General features: G+C 42.0%; 2 protein-coding genes across 2 annotated transcripts; both read right to left on the bottom strand.

Moving 5' to 3' along the window:
* Positions 1-727: 727 nt before the first annotated feature.
* LOC138906852 (uncharacterized) lies at positions 728-1,213 on the bottom strand. Its single transcript, XM_070196558.1, has one exon. It carries the CDS (start codon positions 1,211-1,213, stop codon positions 728-730), a length of 486 nt encoding a protein of 161 aa, XP_070052659.1.
* Positions 1,214-14,681: 13,468 nt separating this feature from the next.
* LOC138906851 (uncharacterized) lies at positions 14,682-15,380 on the bottom strand. Its single transcript, XM_070196557.1, has one exon. The coding sequence runs from the start codon at positions 15,378-15,380 to the stop codon at positions 14,682-14,684; it is 699 nt and encodes a 232-aa protein (XP_070052658.1).
* Between the last annotated feature and the right edge of the window lie 688 nt (positions 15,381-16,068).

The raw sequence follows: 16,068 nt of genomic DNA, 5'->3' as shown, positions 1-16,068 counted from the left end.
TTGTAACAATTATGTTTTGTTGGCGACAAAAGGCAATTTTGTTTGTTGTGGAGGTAAAAATTATTTTTTGTCCTAGGTAAAGTTCACAATTTTTTTCTTTCCTTGTTTTATCTATTTCTCATAAGTAAAATGAATCCTTCAAGTTTAACTTTTTTGCTCCTCGTTGTCACGTCACCTCGCTCACGATCTTGCACAACTTGCTGACGTTCTTGCTATGCCAAGTCAGTCTTACTACACTCAAGATCGCTAAGAGAATGGTAGAAAGAACACAAGAGAATTGTTAAAGGAAACTTTGTATTAGAGAGAACTTGAATTGTTTGTTTGATTAATTACAAATGAATGACCCCCTTTATATACTAGTCTTCTAAGGGCTAGAGTGTAAATACTAATTGTTACACAAGTTCTTAATATTTACAAGATAAGGGCTTTCTCTAGAATTATCTACAAGCCTAGAAGAATCCAAGGACTTTCCTAGCAAATCCATAAGCATCTAGGGTCTTCCTAAGGAAATGTCCATACTTCTCTAAAATCTTCTCACAAATACTAGCTTTCCTCCTATGTAAGCTTCCACATACTATTAATATATGCCAAATGGTGCATATGTGGCATGGTGACGTGGTGGGTCATCACACTCTCCCCCACCTAATGTTGCGACGACCGCGGCGCAATGTTGTTGCATAAACTTTCGGATCTTATCTTTGAATTGCCATAAGTCTTCATATCGTTCTCACGTGGCCTCCTCCGGAGATTGCCCCTTCCAATGGACGAGGAACATTGTGGTGGCTTTCTGCCCTTGTTTTCGCCTGGCCTGGTAATCAATAATAGCCTCAATCTCCCGGTCATGTGAGGCGGTGATAGTAATAGGCGCTCGACTATATTGGCTACTACTCAGATCATCCCTGTCTTCATGATATGGCTTAAGCATACTGGCATGGAAGACATGATAGATCTTAAGATACGATGGCATGTCAAGCTTGTATAAGATCTTGCCTACCTTGGAGACGATCTTAAATGGCCTGAACTTGCGAATCAGATTCTGATGTATGCCCCGTAATGCCTTGAACTGTCTTGGATTAAACTTCACCATTACCATGTCCCCAACTCTATAGTATGTGGGACGTCGCTTATGGTCTGCAAACTTCTTCATCTTCTTAGCTGCTTTGTCCAAGTAGGACTTAGCAGTGTCAAGCTGCTCATCCCATCCTTTGGCCATATGATAAGCCCTTAAACTCTTTCCCTCAAATGCAACTGGTAATGAATGTGGAGTTTGTGGCTGTTAGCCTGTGACTAGCTCAAATGGTGTCCGCCCCGGGGACTCACTCCGCTGCAAGTTATAAGAGAATTGGGCGATGTCCATGAGCCTTGCCCAATCTTTCTGATGCGCGTTTATATAATGCCTCAAGTTGCATTCTAGTAAGGCATTGACCCGTTCCGTCTGTCCATCCGTCTGTGAGTAGAAACTAGTGAAAAAGTGTAGTTCCGTGCCAAGTATGTCGAATAACTCTCTCCAAAAGTTTTCAGTAAAACGGGGGGGCTCGATCACTGATAATATGCCTTGGTAAACCCCAATACTTTACCACGTTCTTAAAGAATAGTTTGGCGGCTTCCTTGGCAGTGCAACCTGGTGAGGCAGGCATGAAGGTGGCATATTTGGAAAATCTATCCACCACCACCATAATAGTACCATAATTGTCGAACTTCGGTAGGCAAGTGATAAAGTCCATAGTCACGCTCTCCCATGGACGTTCTGCAACTGGTAGTGGCTCCAAAAGTCCTCCGAGTTTTTGTTGCTCAACCTTGTCCTGTTAACAGATAAGACAAGTTTGCACAAAATACTCTATGTTATCTCGCATGCGTGGCCAATAGTAGACTGACTCAACCAAGTCATCTCGCATGCGTGGCCAATAGTAGACTGACTTAACCAAGGCCCTAGTGCGACGTTGGCCTGAATGACCAACCCACATTGTGTCATGACTCTCCCTTATGATCCGCCGTCTAATGTCTCCAAACTTAGGCACGTAGACCCGCCGACCTGTGGTAAGCAGTAGGCCGTCTTCGACCCAAAAACGTCTCGTATTGCCCTGGTTGGCTAACTCGATAAGTTGTTTGGCTACTGGATCATGCTGCATGCCTTCTTTTATAGCCTCATGAATGTCCCATCTTGTTGAAGTGATAGCAGCAAGCTCGGCTTTCCGGCTCAAGGCATCGGCTACAATGTTACCTTTGCCCCGCTTATACTCCAGCACATAATCAAATTCGGCCAAAAAATCCTGCCATCTAGCCTGTTTTGGTGGGAGCTTCTTCTGTGTCTGAAAGTAGCTAGTAGCTACATTGTCGGTCTTGACCACAAACCTCGACCCGAGCAAATAATGTCGCCATGTACGAAGGCAATGCACAATGGCAGTGGCAATTATTTCCTTCTCTTGCACCGTGTAACGTCGCTCCGTCTCATTTAACTTACGGCTCTCAAATGCTATGGAATGCTTATCCTACATCAGGACACCCCCAATGGAAAAGTCTGAGGCATCTGTGTGCACCTCAAATGTCTTGGCAAAGTTAGGTAGCTTCAAGACTAGTTCCTCTGTAACAGCTACCTTAAGGTTTTCAAACGCCTTTTGACTATGCTCCGTCCAAACCCATGACTTGTTCTTCTTTAGCAACTCAGTCAATGGTGCGGCTTTTGGTGAGTAGCCACTGATGAACCGACGATAGTAGTTAACAAGGCCAAGGAAGGATCTCAACTCAGTTACCTTTATGGGTGCCTCCCACTCATTGATAACACGTACCTTAGCCTCGTCCATGCGTAGCTCGCCATTGCTAATGACATGGCCTAAGAAGTGCATCTTTGATTGTGCAAACTTGCATTTCTCCCTCTTGATGTATAGTTCGTTCTCCCGCAAGACTTGGAAAACCTTCCTTAAGTGCTCCTCCAAGGTGTTGATGTAGATGACTATGTCATCTAGGTAGATTACCACGAACTGATCAAGGTAGTGATGAAAAATCTTGTTCATAAGGATACAAAATGTGGTTGGTGCATTGGTTAAGCCGAAGGGCATCACCAACCACTCAAAGGCTACATATCTCGTCACACATGTTGTGTGATGACCCAAAATGTCATCTTTAAATTTAATAAGTAATTTTATATTCTAAGACCTCGAAAAATACCATTTATCATTCCTTGACTTGCGTGCGCAGTCCGTACAATTTTTCGGAAAGTTTTTATGAGAAAAAATGGATTAAAATGTGAAATAGAGCTCTAAAACTCAACTGAGTTGACTTTGGTCAACATTTTGAGGAAACGGACTCGGATCAATCTTTTGACAATTCCGATAGGTCTGTATCATGATTTGAGATTTAGGCGTATGCCCAGAATCGAATTCCGAGGTCCCTAGCCCGAGATATGAAATTTTGATGAAAAATTAAAAGCTTGAAAGCTTAATGATTTTTAAGAAATTACTCATGTTAGATTTATTGACCCCGGGTCCGTATTTTGGTTTCGGTGCCTGGTGTAGGTCCACTATAATATTTATGATTTGTCTGCCAAATTTGGTGAGAATTAGAGTTGATTTGACGTGATTCGGACGTCCGGTTGTAAAAATATAAGTTTTAAAGCTTTCTTAAAAATTTCCTTTGATTTGGTGTCCGATTCGTAGTTCTTGGTGTTATTTTGGCTATTTGATCACGCGAGCAAGTTCGTATGATGTTTTAGGACTTGGGTGCATGTTTGATTTGGAGACCCGAGGGCTCGGGTTGGTTTCGGGTGATTAACGGACTATTTTTGGACTTAGGAAAAACTGCACAAATCTGCTTCTAGTATCCTTCTTCGCGTTCGCGAGAGGGGGCTCGCGTTCACGAAGAAGAAACTGGAGGCAGGTGAAAATTACTCTTTGCATTCCCGAAGAGGGGGCCGCGTTCGTGAAGGGAAGAGGGCAGTGTTCATCGCGAACGCGTGGAAGCGTTCGCGTTCGCGTAGAAGGCGAGGCCTGACCGGGCACCAAGCGATAAAGCTTCGCGTTCGCATAGGGTGTATCGCGCTTGCGAAGGCCAAATTTGGAAAGGCTTCGCGTTCGCGACATTGCCTTCGCGTTCGCGAAGAGCAAAGTTTTGGCAACACAAAAATGTGCTTCGCGAACGCGAGGCACTGACCGCGTTCGCGAAGGGTAAAAATCCGAGAAACAGAACTTAAGTTCTAGAAAATGGGATTCTTCCCATTTTCAACCCTTTTCCAGTTTTGAGCTCGGGTAAGGCAATTTTTGGGAGATTTTCACAGAAAAATATTGGGGTAAGTGTTTCTTATCCTATATTGATTATATTTTATGATTCCATACTCGTTTATATCATGAATCCGTGAATTTATGGAAGAAAAATCAGATTTTTATAAAATCTTCCAAAAATAAAATTTTAAGATTAGAAGGTCTATTTTACATCGGAATTTGATAAATTTTATATTGTTGGACTCGTATCGGAACGGGTGTTCGAATTTCGTAAGTTTTTTCGAGATTTGAGACGTGGGTCCCACTGTCGAATACTTTAATTAATTTCGGATTTTTATCTGGAAAATTAGTAAATTCATATGGAATTAATTCCTATGATTCGTATTGAATATATCGAATTGTTTGTGAATATATTTGAAGCTTTTGGAGACAAATTTAAAAGGAAAAGTTGTGGTTGAGTAATTGATCGGAATTTACAAAGCGAGGTAAGTGTCGTGGTTAACCTTGACTTGAGGGAATAGAACCCTTAAACTATTTGTTATATGAAATGCATATGAATGACGTATAGGCGATGTGACGAGTGTTTATACGTCGTCAAATTAATTATTTGCATAATTACTTGAAAAATCATATATCATTTTAAATCATGAATTAATTATTATAATAATTGTTCCTCTCCTATTCTTTGTCAAATATTAATTCTTGAATTTCTGCATTAATTGTTACATGCTATTTGAATTATGTGTCTTAATTGTTATTTGACATTTAGCATATAAAATATTAAAAACGGCCAATTTTCTCCCTAATGTCCATAATAATTTGCTATTTGTCATTGTTGTTTCATAATTAAATCATAATTATTGTATGCTTGTTGTCTTATAATTTTATATTAATTGTTGCATTTATTGGGGGAATTTTTTCTATAAGAATTGGTAAATGGATATATTGGAGGATCGGGTTGCACGTCGCAACAGAATTGATTGAAATAGATATATTGGAGGATCGGATTGCACGCCGCAACAGACTTATTTAAAAGTCGATATATATATATATATATATATATATATATATATATATATATTGGGGGATCGGGTTGCACGCCGCAACAGACTTGATTAAAATAAATATATTGGAGGAGCGGGTTGCACGACGCAACAGAATTGAATGTGAATATATTGTGAGAGTGGTTTGCACGCTGCAACGAAAATTGATGAAAATGATAATTGATTATGACTGCTGGGATCGGGTTGCGCGCCGCAACAGACTTGATTAAAATGAATATATTGGAGGAGCGGGTTGCACGCCGCAACAGAATTGAATGTGAATATATTGTGAGAGCGGTTTGCACGCTGCAACGGAAATTAATGGAAATGATAATTAGTTATGACTGCTGAGTTGACTTCAATTATTAGAAATGAGTTACCTGATTTATTTCTATTATTTGTTATTGTTACTAATATTACGTATAGGTTAATGTAAGTAACCCGCCTTAGCCTCGTCACTACTTCGTCGAGGTTAGGCTCAGCACTTACCAGTACATGGGGTCGGTTGTACTGATACTACATTCTGCACTTCTTGTGCAAATTTTGAAGTTGGTCCCAGCGGCGTACTATAGACTTGCTCGGATTTCAGCTACTCGGAGGAGATTTGAGGTATAACTGCACAGCGACCGCAGTTCTGAAGTCCCCATCTATTTTACTTTAGTTGTGTGTTTGTTTTCAGACAACTTTATTTTATTCAGACCTTTATTGGTATTTATTCTAGAAGCTCGTGCACTTGTGACACCAATTCTGGGATGGTATTTAGATACCGTTATTTTTATGGATTATTCACTATATTTCAGAATTTACTTCCGCAATTGTTCTTTGTTATTAATAAATTTTAAAAACAAAATTAAAAATGGATAATATTATTCTAACGTTGGTTTGCCTAGCAAGTGAAATGTTAGGCGTCATCACGGTCCGAAGGTGAGAATTTCGGATTGTGACAGTTGGTATCAGAACACTAGGTTACATGGGTCTCACGAGTCACGAGTAAGCTTAGTAGAGTCTGAAGGATCGGTACGGAGACGTATGTACTTATCTCTCGGAGGCTATGAAGTTTAGGAATAATATCACTTCTTTCTTATTCTGTCGTGCGATTTTACTCTATCATCGAAAGTTGAAACATTCTACTCTTATTCTCTCGGAGATGGTGAGAACACGTAATACCTCTACCGATGGACAGGGACCAGAACCCCCAGTGGCAACTATGGCCAGGGGTAGAGGTCGAGGCCGAGGTCGTGCTAGAGGCAGAGGCAGAGGCCGAGGTAGAGCTTAGTCCAGAGCTCGAGCAACTGCACCTGTTGTAGAACCTCAAGTGGACCTTCAGGAGGAGGTTCCAGTTCATAATGTACCAGTTGGACTAGTTCAGGTCCCGGAAGGATTCGTAGCCACTCAAGTACTTCAGGCGCTCTAGTCCGTTTGGTAAGTCTTATGGAAGGCGTGGACCAGAATGGTACATTTCAAGTGGCACCAGCCATCTCACAGGCTGGGGGAGGAGCACAAACTTCCACTACTCCGGCTCCAGAGCAGGTGGCTCCCCAGAATCAGGCTCCAGCAACCACGCCAGTTGGGGTAGTTCAGTCAGTTATTGCGGCACAGACCGGTGATAGGCCCGCCATGTCTTTTGAAGCCTTATTGAGACTGGATAAGTTTACTAAGCTCTTTCCAGTTCACTTAAGTGGTACACCTTCTGAGGACCCACAAGATTATCTTGAACGCTGCCACAAGGTGTTGCGGAACATGGGTATAGTTGAGACCAATGGGATTGATTTTGTTGTATTTCAGATGACGGGTTCCGCCAAGATATGGTGGAGAGATTATACATTGACCAGACCAATTAGATCACTTGCACTTACCTGGGAGCAGTTCTCTCAGCCATTTCTAGAGAAGTTCCTTCCTATCACACTGAGGGAGGAATTCTGCAAGCAATTTGAGCGTCTACAACAGGGCAGTATGATTGTTACTCAGTATGAGTCCCGTTTTGTAGATTTGGCCTGTCATGCTCTCCTTTTACTACCTACGGAGGGAGAGAGGGTGAGGAGGTTAATTGAGGTACTCAGTCACCCTATCAGACTTCAGATATGGCCAAGGAGACCGGAAGTGAAATTTCTTTTCAGGCAGCTGCTAATGTCGCAAGGAGGATCGAGATGGTTCTTGCACGGGAGAGAGGGCAGAGGTCTGATAAGAGGCTCTGTCAGTTCGGTGGTTTCTGTGATGCCTCGTCTGGAGGCAGGGGTAATTTTGGTAGGGGTCATCCTCCCAGACCGTTTCATTTGGCACTACATGCATCTCCCGGTGCTTCAGGGAGTCACGGTCCTATTATGTCTCACTCTGGGAAGCCAGCATTCAGTGCACATTCAGCTCCTATCAGTGCATCACCACTCCAAAGTTACTACAACGGTTATCCGGCCCATTTGGGTCAGCTTCAGCTTCAGCACCCACGGCATCAGGATGGGTGTTATGAGTGTGGGAACATTGGTCACATCAGGAGGTATTGCCCAAGATTGGCGAGTAATAGATCTCGGCAGGATTCTCGTGCCATCATACCGGCACCGGTTGCTTCACCGCCTGCTCAGCCAGTTAGAGGTAGGGGTCAGGCAGCTAGAGGTGAAGGCCAGGCCATTAGAGGTGGAGTTCAGGCCATTAGAAGTGGAGGCCAACCAGTTAGAGGCCGTCCCAGGGATGCAGTTCAGAGTGGTGGGGCCCAGCCCCGATTTTATGCTTTTCCAGCTAGGCCTGAGGCCGAGTCATATGATGTTGTGATCAGGTATTATTCCAGTTTTCCATAGATATTCTTCAGTTCTATTTGATCCAGGATCTACTTATTCCTATGTGTCCTCCTATTTTGCTTCATATTTGGTTGTGCCTTATGATTCTCTTAGTACTTCTGTGTGTGTATCTACACCGGTGGGAGACTCTGTTGTAGTAGATCATGTCAATCATTCATGTGTGATTACTATTGGTAATCTTGAGACTAGTGTGGATCTTCTACTTTTTGATATGGTAGATTTTGATGTCATCTTGGGTATGGATTGGTTGTCACCTTATCATGCTATATTGTATTGTCATGCCAAGACAGTGACTCTAGCCATGCCGGGGTTACCTCAGTTAGAGTGGAAAGGAACTCCTGGTCATTCTGCCAGCAGGGTTATTTCTTATATGAAAGCTCGGTGTATGGTAGAGAAAGGGTGTCTAGCCTATTTTGTTTATATTCGCGATCCGAGTGCGGATGTTCCTTCTATGGACTCAGTACCAGTTGTACGTGAATTTCCAGAAGTAATCCCTGCAGATCTGTCGGGGATGCCACTCGACAGAGATATTGACTTCTGTATTGATTTGGCTCTGTGCACTCAGCCTATTTCTATTCCACCGTACCATATGGCCCCACCGGAGTTGAAAGAATTGAAAGAGCAGTTATAAGACTTGCTTGATAAGAGATTTATTAGACCCAGTATCTTGCCCTGGGGTGCACCAGTATTATTTGTAAAGAAGAAAGATGGCACTATATGGATGTGTATAGATTATCGGCAGTTGAACAAGACCACTATCAAAAACAAATATCCGCTGCCAAGAATTGATAACTTATTTGATCAGCTTCAGGGTGCCAAGGTATTTTCAAAGATCGATTTTAGGTCTGGTTACCATCAGTTGAAGATTAGGGCATCTGATGTCCCTAAAACAACTTTTCGGACTCGGTATGGGCATTATGAATTCCTAGTGATGTCATTTGGATTGACAAATGCCCCAACAACATTTATGGATTTGATGAATCGGGTGTTTGAGCCTTATTTGGATTCTTTTGTGGTTGTATTCATTGATGATATCTTGATTTACTCCAGCAGTCGAGAGGAGAATGAGCAGCATCTTCGAAGTGTGCTTCGCACTTTGAAGAATAATCAGTTATATGCCAAGTTTTTCAAAATATGAGTTTTGGTTAGACTCGGTTGCCTTTTTGGGGCATGTTGTATCAGCAAAAGGCATAAAGGTGGATCCTAAAAAGATTGAGGCTATTCAGAATTGGCCTAGACCTGCATCAGTTATAGAGATCCGGAGTTTCCTGGGTTTAGTAGGTTATTATCGTCGGTTCATGGAAGGGTTTTCACTTATAGCAAACCCATTGACCAGACTGACCCAGAAATGTATCCCATTCAGATGGTCAGACGAGTGTGAGTTGAGTTTTCAGAAACTCAAGATTGCTTTGACTACGTCGCCAGTGTTGGTATTACCCATAGGTTCAGGATCGTATGCAGTATATTGTGATGCATCTCACATTGGGCTTGGTGCAGTATTAATGCAAGATGGCAGGGTGATTGCATATGCGTTGCGGCAGTTTAAAGTTCACAAGAAGAATTATCATGTTCATGACTTAGAACTAGCAGCCATTGTTCATGCACTGAAGATTTGGAGGTATTGCCTCTACGGTGTCTCGTGTAAGGTATTTACTGATCATCGTAGCCTTCAGTACCTGTTAAAAAAAAAGATCTTAATTCGAGGCAGAGAAGATAGTTGGAGTTGTTGAAAGACTATGGTATCACCATTTTGTATCACCCCGGAAAGGCCAATGTGGTGGCCGATGCTTTAAGTAGAAAGGCTGTGAGTATGGGCAGTCTTGCGTATATTCCGGTTGGTGAGAGGCCATTAGCTGTAGATATTCAGACTTTAGCTAATCTGTTCGTGAGGTTAGATGTTTCAGAGCCCAGCCGGGTTCTAGCTTGCACAATCGCTCGGTCTTCTTTATATGAGCGCATCAGAGAGAGGCGGTATGATGATCCTCATTTACTTGTCCTTAAGGACACGATGCGGCATGGTGATTCCAAACAGGTTGTTGTGGGGGAAGATGGAGTTCTGCGAATGCAGGGTCGTATTTGTGTGCCTATTGTGGATGGGCTTTGTGAATTAATTCTTGAAGAGGCACACAGTTCCAGGTATTCTATTCATCCAGGTACCGCCAAAAATGTATCAAGATTTGCGGCAACATTATTGGTGGAGGAGAATGAAAAAGGATATAGTTGCATATGTAGCTCGGTGTCTGAATTGTCAGCAAGTTAAGTACGAGCATCAGAGACCTGGTGGTTTGCTTCAGAAGTTAGAAATTCTTGAATGGAAATGGGAGTGTATCACTATGGATTTTGTTGTTGTACTCCCACGGACTCAGAGAAAATTTGACGCAGTTTGGGTCATTGTGGACAGGTTAACCAAATCAGCACATTTCATTCTAGTGGCAGTTACCTATTCTTCAGAAAGGTTAGCTGAAATTTACATTCGTGAGATTGTCCGCCTTCACGGTGTGCCCGTGTCTATTATTTCAGATTGAGGTACGCAGTTTACCTCACATTTATGGAGGGCTGTACAACGTGAGTTAGGCACGCGGGTGGAGTTGAGCACAACATTTCATCCACAGACAGACGGACAGTCAGAGCGCACTATTCAGATATTGGAAGATATGCTTCGCGCTTGTGTTATAGACTTTGGAGGTTCTTGGGATCATTTCATGTCACTTGCGTAGTTTGCTTATAATAATAGCTACCATTCGAGCATTCAAATGGCTCCATATGAGGCATTATACGGAAGATGATGTCGTTCGCCAGTTGGCTGGTTTGAACCGGGAGAGGCTCGGTTATTGGATACCGATTTGGCACAAGATGCCTTGGATAAGGTCAAGATTATTCAGGATCGACTTCGCACAGCTCAGTCTAGGCAAAAGAGTTATGCCGACCGTAAAGTTCGTGATATTGCATTCATAGTTGGAGAAAGAATATTGCTCCAAGTTTCACCTATGAAAGGTGTAATGAGGTTCGGAAAGAAGGACAAGTTGAGCCCTAGGTATATCAGACCCTTTGAAATTCTTGAAAGGGTGGGTGAAATAGCCTACAAGCTTGCATTACCACCTAGTTTATCAGCGGTTCATCCAGTGTTCCATGTGTTTATGCTCCGAAAATATCATGCCGATCCGTCCCATGTGTTAGATTTCAGCTTAGTCCAATTGGACAAAGATTTGACTTACAAGGAGGAGTCGGTGGCTATTCTAACCCGGCAGGTCCGACAGTTGAGGTCTAAGAGTTATCCTTCAGTTCGGGTGTAATGGAGAGGTCAGCCGGTAGAGGCATCTACCTGGGAGTCCGAGTCGGACATGCGGAGTAAATATCCACACTTATTCACCAGCTCAGGTACTTTTTTCTAACTCCGTTCGAGGACGAACATTTATTTTAGAGGTGGAGAATGTGATGACCCAAAATATCATCTTTAAATTTAATAAGTAATTCTGTGTTCTAAGACCTCGAAAAGCACCATTTATCATTCCTCGACTTGCGTGCGCAGTCCGTACAATTTTTCGGAAAGTTTTTATGAGAAAAAGAGATTAAAATGTGAAATAGAGCTTTAAAACTCAACTGAGTTGACTTTGGTCAATATTTTGAGCAAACGGACTCGAATAAGTCTTTTGACAATTCCGATAGGTCCGTATCGTGATTTGAGATTTGGGCGTATGCCCGGAATCGAATTTCGAGGTCCCTAGCCCGAGATATGAAATTTTGATGCAAAATTAAAAGCTTGAAAGCTTAATGATTTTTAAGAAATTACTGATGTTAGATTTATTGACCCTGGGTCCGTATTTTGGTTTCGGAGCCCGGTATAGGTCCACTATAATATTTATGACTTGTCTGCCAAATTTGGTGAGAATCAGAGTTGATTTGACGTGATTCGGACGTGAGGTTGTAAAAATATAAGTTTTAAAGTTTTCTTGAAAATTTCTTTGGATTTTGTGTCCGACTCTTAGTTTTTGGTGTTATTTTGGCAATTTGATCGCGCGAGCAAGTTCGTATGATGTTTTAGGACTTGGGTGCATATTTGTTTTGGAGCTCCGAGGGCTCGGGTTGGTTTCGGGTGATTAATGGACCATTTTTGGACTTGGGAAAAACTGCAGAAATCTGTTTCTGGTATCCTTCTTCGCGTTCGCGAGAGGGAGGGAGCATTCGCGAAGAAGAAACTGGAGGCAGGTGAAAATTACTCTTCGCGTTCACGAAGAGGGGGCCGCGTTCGCGAAGGGAAGATGGCAGTGTTCATCGCGAACGCGTGGAAGCGTTCGCGTTCGTGTAGAAGGCGAGGCTTGGCAGAGCACCAAGCGATAAAGCTTCGCGTTCGCGTAGGGTGTATCGCGTTGCGTTCGTGTAGAAGGCGAGGCCAGGCCGGGCACCAAGCGATAAAGCTTCGCGTTCGCGTAGGGTGTATCGCGTTCGCGAAGGCCAAATTTGGCAAGGCTTCACGTTCGCGACATTGCGTTCGCGTTCGCGAATAGCAAAGTTTTGGCAGGACAAAAATGTGCTTCGCGAACGCGAGGTACTGACCGCGTTTGCGAAGGGTAAAAATCCGAGAAACAGAACTTAAGTTGTGAAAAATGAGATTCGTCCCATTTTCAACCCTTTTCCATTTTTGAGCTCGGGTAAGGCGATTTTTGGGAGATTTTCACTGGAAAAATATTGGGGTAAGTGTTCCTTATCCTATATTGATTATATTTCATGATTCCATACTCGTTTATATCATGAATCCGTGAATTTATGGAAGAAAAATCAGATTTTTATAAAATCTTCCAAAAACGAAAATTTAAGATTTGAAGATCCATTTGACATCAGAAATTTGATAACTTTTGTATGGTTGGACTCGTATCGGAACGAGTGTTCGTATTTCGTAAGTTTTTTTGAGATTTGAGACATGGGTCCCACTGTCGAATAGTTTAATGAATTTCGAATTTTTATTCCGAAAATTAGTAAATTCATATGAAATTAATTCCTATGATTCATATTGAATATATCAAATTGTTTGTGAATAGATTTGAATCTTTTGGAGACAAATTTAAAAGGAAAAGTTGTGGTTGAGTAATTGATCATAATTTTCAAAGCGAGGTAAGTGTCGTGGTTAACCTTGACTTGAGGGAATAGAACCTTAAACTATTTGTTATATAAAATACATGTGAACAACGTATAGGTGAGGTGACGAGTGTCTATACATCAGCAAATTAATTATTTGCATAATTACTTAAAAAATCATAAATCATTTTAAATTATGAATTAATTATTATAATAATTGTTCCTCTCCTGTTCTTTGTCAAATATTAATTCTTGAATTCTTGTATTAATTGTTACATGCTATTTGAATTATGTGTCTTAATTGTTATTTGACATTTAGCATATTAAATATTAAAAACTGCCTATTTTCTCCCCGATGTCCATAATAATTTGCTATTTGTCATTGTTTATTTTATAATTAAATCATAATTATTGTATGCTTGTTGTCTTATAATTTTATATTAATTATTGTATTTATTGGGGAAATTTCTTCTATAAGAATTGGTAAATGGATATATTGGAGGATCGAGTTGCACGCCGCAACAGAATGGATTGAAATAGATATATTGGAGGATCGGGTTGCACGCCGCAACAGACTTATATATAGGGGGGGTTATACGCCGCAACAGAATTATATATAGGGAGGTTGCACGCCGCAACAGACTTGATTAAAATGAATATATTGGAGGAGCGGGTTGCACGCCGCAACAGAATTAAATGTGAATATATTGTGAGAGCGGGTTGCACGCTGCAACGAAAATTGATGGAAATGATAATTGGTTATGACTGCTGAGTTGGCTTCAATTATTATAAATAAGTTATCTGATTTATTTCTATTATTTGTTGTTGTTACTAATATTGCGTACAGGTTAATGTAAGTGACCCGCCTTAGCCTCGTCACTACTTTGTCGAGGTTAGGCTCAGCACTTACCAGTACATAGAGTCGGTTGTACTGATACTACACTCTGCACTTCTTGTGCAGATTTCGGAGTTGGTCCCAGCGGCGTACTATAGACTTGCTCGGATTTCAGCTACTCGAGGAGACTTGAGGTATAACTGCACAGCGTCCGCAGTTCTGAAGTTTCCGTCTATTTTACTTTAGTTGTGTATTTATTTTCAGACAGCTTTATTTTATTTAGACCTTTATTTGTATTTATTCTAGAAGTTCGTGTACTTGTGACACCAATTCTGGGATGGTATTTAGACACCGTTATTTTTATGGATTATTCACTATATTTCAGAATTTACTTCCGTAATTGTTCTTTGTTATTAATAAATTTAATTTTTTTTTAAAAAAAATATAATATTATTCTAACGTTGGCTTGCCTAACAAGTGAAATATTAGGCGCCATCACAGTCCGCAGGTGAGAATTTCGGGTCGTGACATGTTGTCTTCGGCTCGTCCCTTCTACAATGCGAACCTGGTAGTAGCCCTTGCGAAGATCCACCTTGGTAAAGTACTTGGCTTGCCGAAGTCTATCGAACAAGTCAGCAATGAGCGACATCAGGTACTTATTCTTCACTGTGACCTTATTAAGTGCTCGGTAGTCTATGCACAAGCGCAGTGATCCATCCTTCTTCTTCTAGAACAATACTGGTGCGACGAAATGTGCCTTTGATGATCGAATATGACCAGCATCTAGCAGCTCTTTCAATTGTTTTCTGAGCACATCTAGCTCGGGCGGTGCAATACGATATGGGGCAAATGCGGGTAGCTTAGCCCCTGACTCCAACTTAATTTTGTGATCCACCTCTCGCCTGGACGACAAGTGCTTATGCAACTCCTCGGGCATGACATTTTTGTTTTCCTCAAGCAACTTCTCTATGCAAGGCGACAGTGTCTCTTGAAAACTCTTGTCTTCCTTCAGACTTGCGATGGTTGCCACGAACGTCGACTCTAACTTCTTGATCCCCTTGACAACCTGCATAGCTGAGAGTTGTGCTTGGCTTTGTCCGTGTGGCATAGTCACTGTAGGTACCATGCAAGCTCCTTCTCGCTCTATAACCAAGAGATGTTGGAGGTAGGGGTCGATCAGAGTATGACAATGTCTAAAGAACTCTTGCCCTAATATGATGTCAAAGATATCCATAGCGGTTACGGTAAAGTTTGTCATACCTTTCCAAGTTCCCAATTTGACACCAACTCCATTAGCTACCCTACGAGCATTCTGTACCTCGACATTCATAGTCTTAACGCGAGAGTTGGTTGGAGCAAGCTTCAATTCTAGTCTCTTTGCGGCAGCTTCAGTCACGAAATTATGAGTTGCTCTAGTATCCACCATTGCACGAGCATGCTTGTTGTTGATGGTGAGATCCACGTATTGATTGCCATTCTAGGTTGGTTGGATAGATTGCTTTGTGACAGCACCGCATAATCCGATCATACCCAACTGTGTGGTTCCCGAACTCTCTCCTTGCGGCTACTCCTTCCGTTCATGGACCATGGTGCTGAGGCTCTTTAGGTCGGGACAATTCGTGAAGCTGTGTGGCCCTCCGCATATGTAACATCCCTTTTTTTGGCTTGCGCCTTCTTCTCGGTGTAGCCCTGACAACCACTCGACTTTTTGGAATCTTGAGTCTTGTAGTATTGTTGTTGTATCTCCTTGCCTTTGCCACTGTCTCCCCCACCTTTGACATTGTTAAACTTTGATTCTTTGCCTTTGCCTTTGTCGTACTTGTCATGCCTGAAATCCATCAATGATTCGGCCTCCACTATGGCTTGGTCCATATCTGCGACTTGTCGGCGTTGCAACTCCTGCTTAGCCCAATTTTGTAACCCGTCCATGAAATGGAACAACAAGTCCTCATTGGTCAGGTTGGGGATTTGAAGGATAAGGGTAGTGAACTCCTTGATATAGACACGTATGTTCCATGTTTTCTTCAACTCCCTAAGCTTGCGCCTCGCCTCGTACACGACATTGTTTGGAAAGAACTGTCGCTTGGAATAGTCTTTGAACTGATCCCACGTGC

This window comes from Nicotiana tomentosiformis, chromosome 1 (genome assembly GCF_000390325.3).
Source record: "Nicotiana tomentosiformis chromosome 1, ASM39032v3, whole genome shotgun sequence".
NCBI lineage: Eukaryota > Viridiplantae > Streptophyta > Magnoliopsida > Solanales > Solanaceae > Nicotiana > Nicotiana tomentosiformis.
The sequence above is the reverse complement of the archived record's forward strand: the minus strand, read 5'-3'. Positions and strand labels throughout refer to the sequence as shown.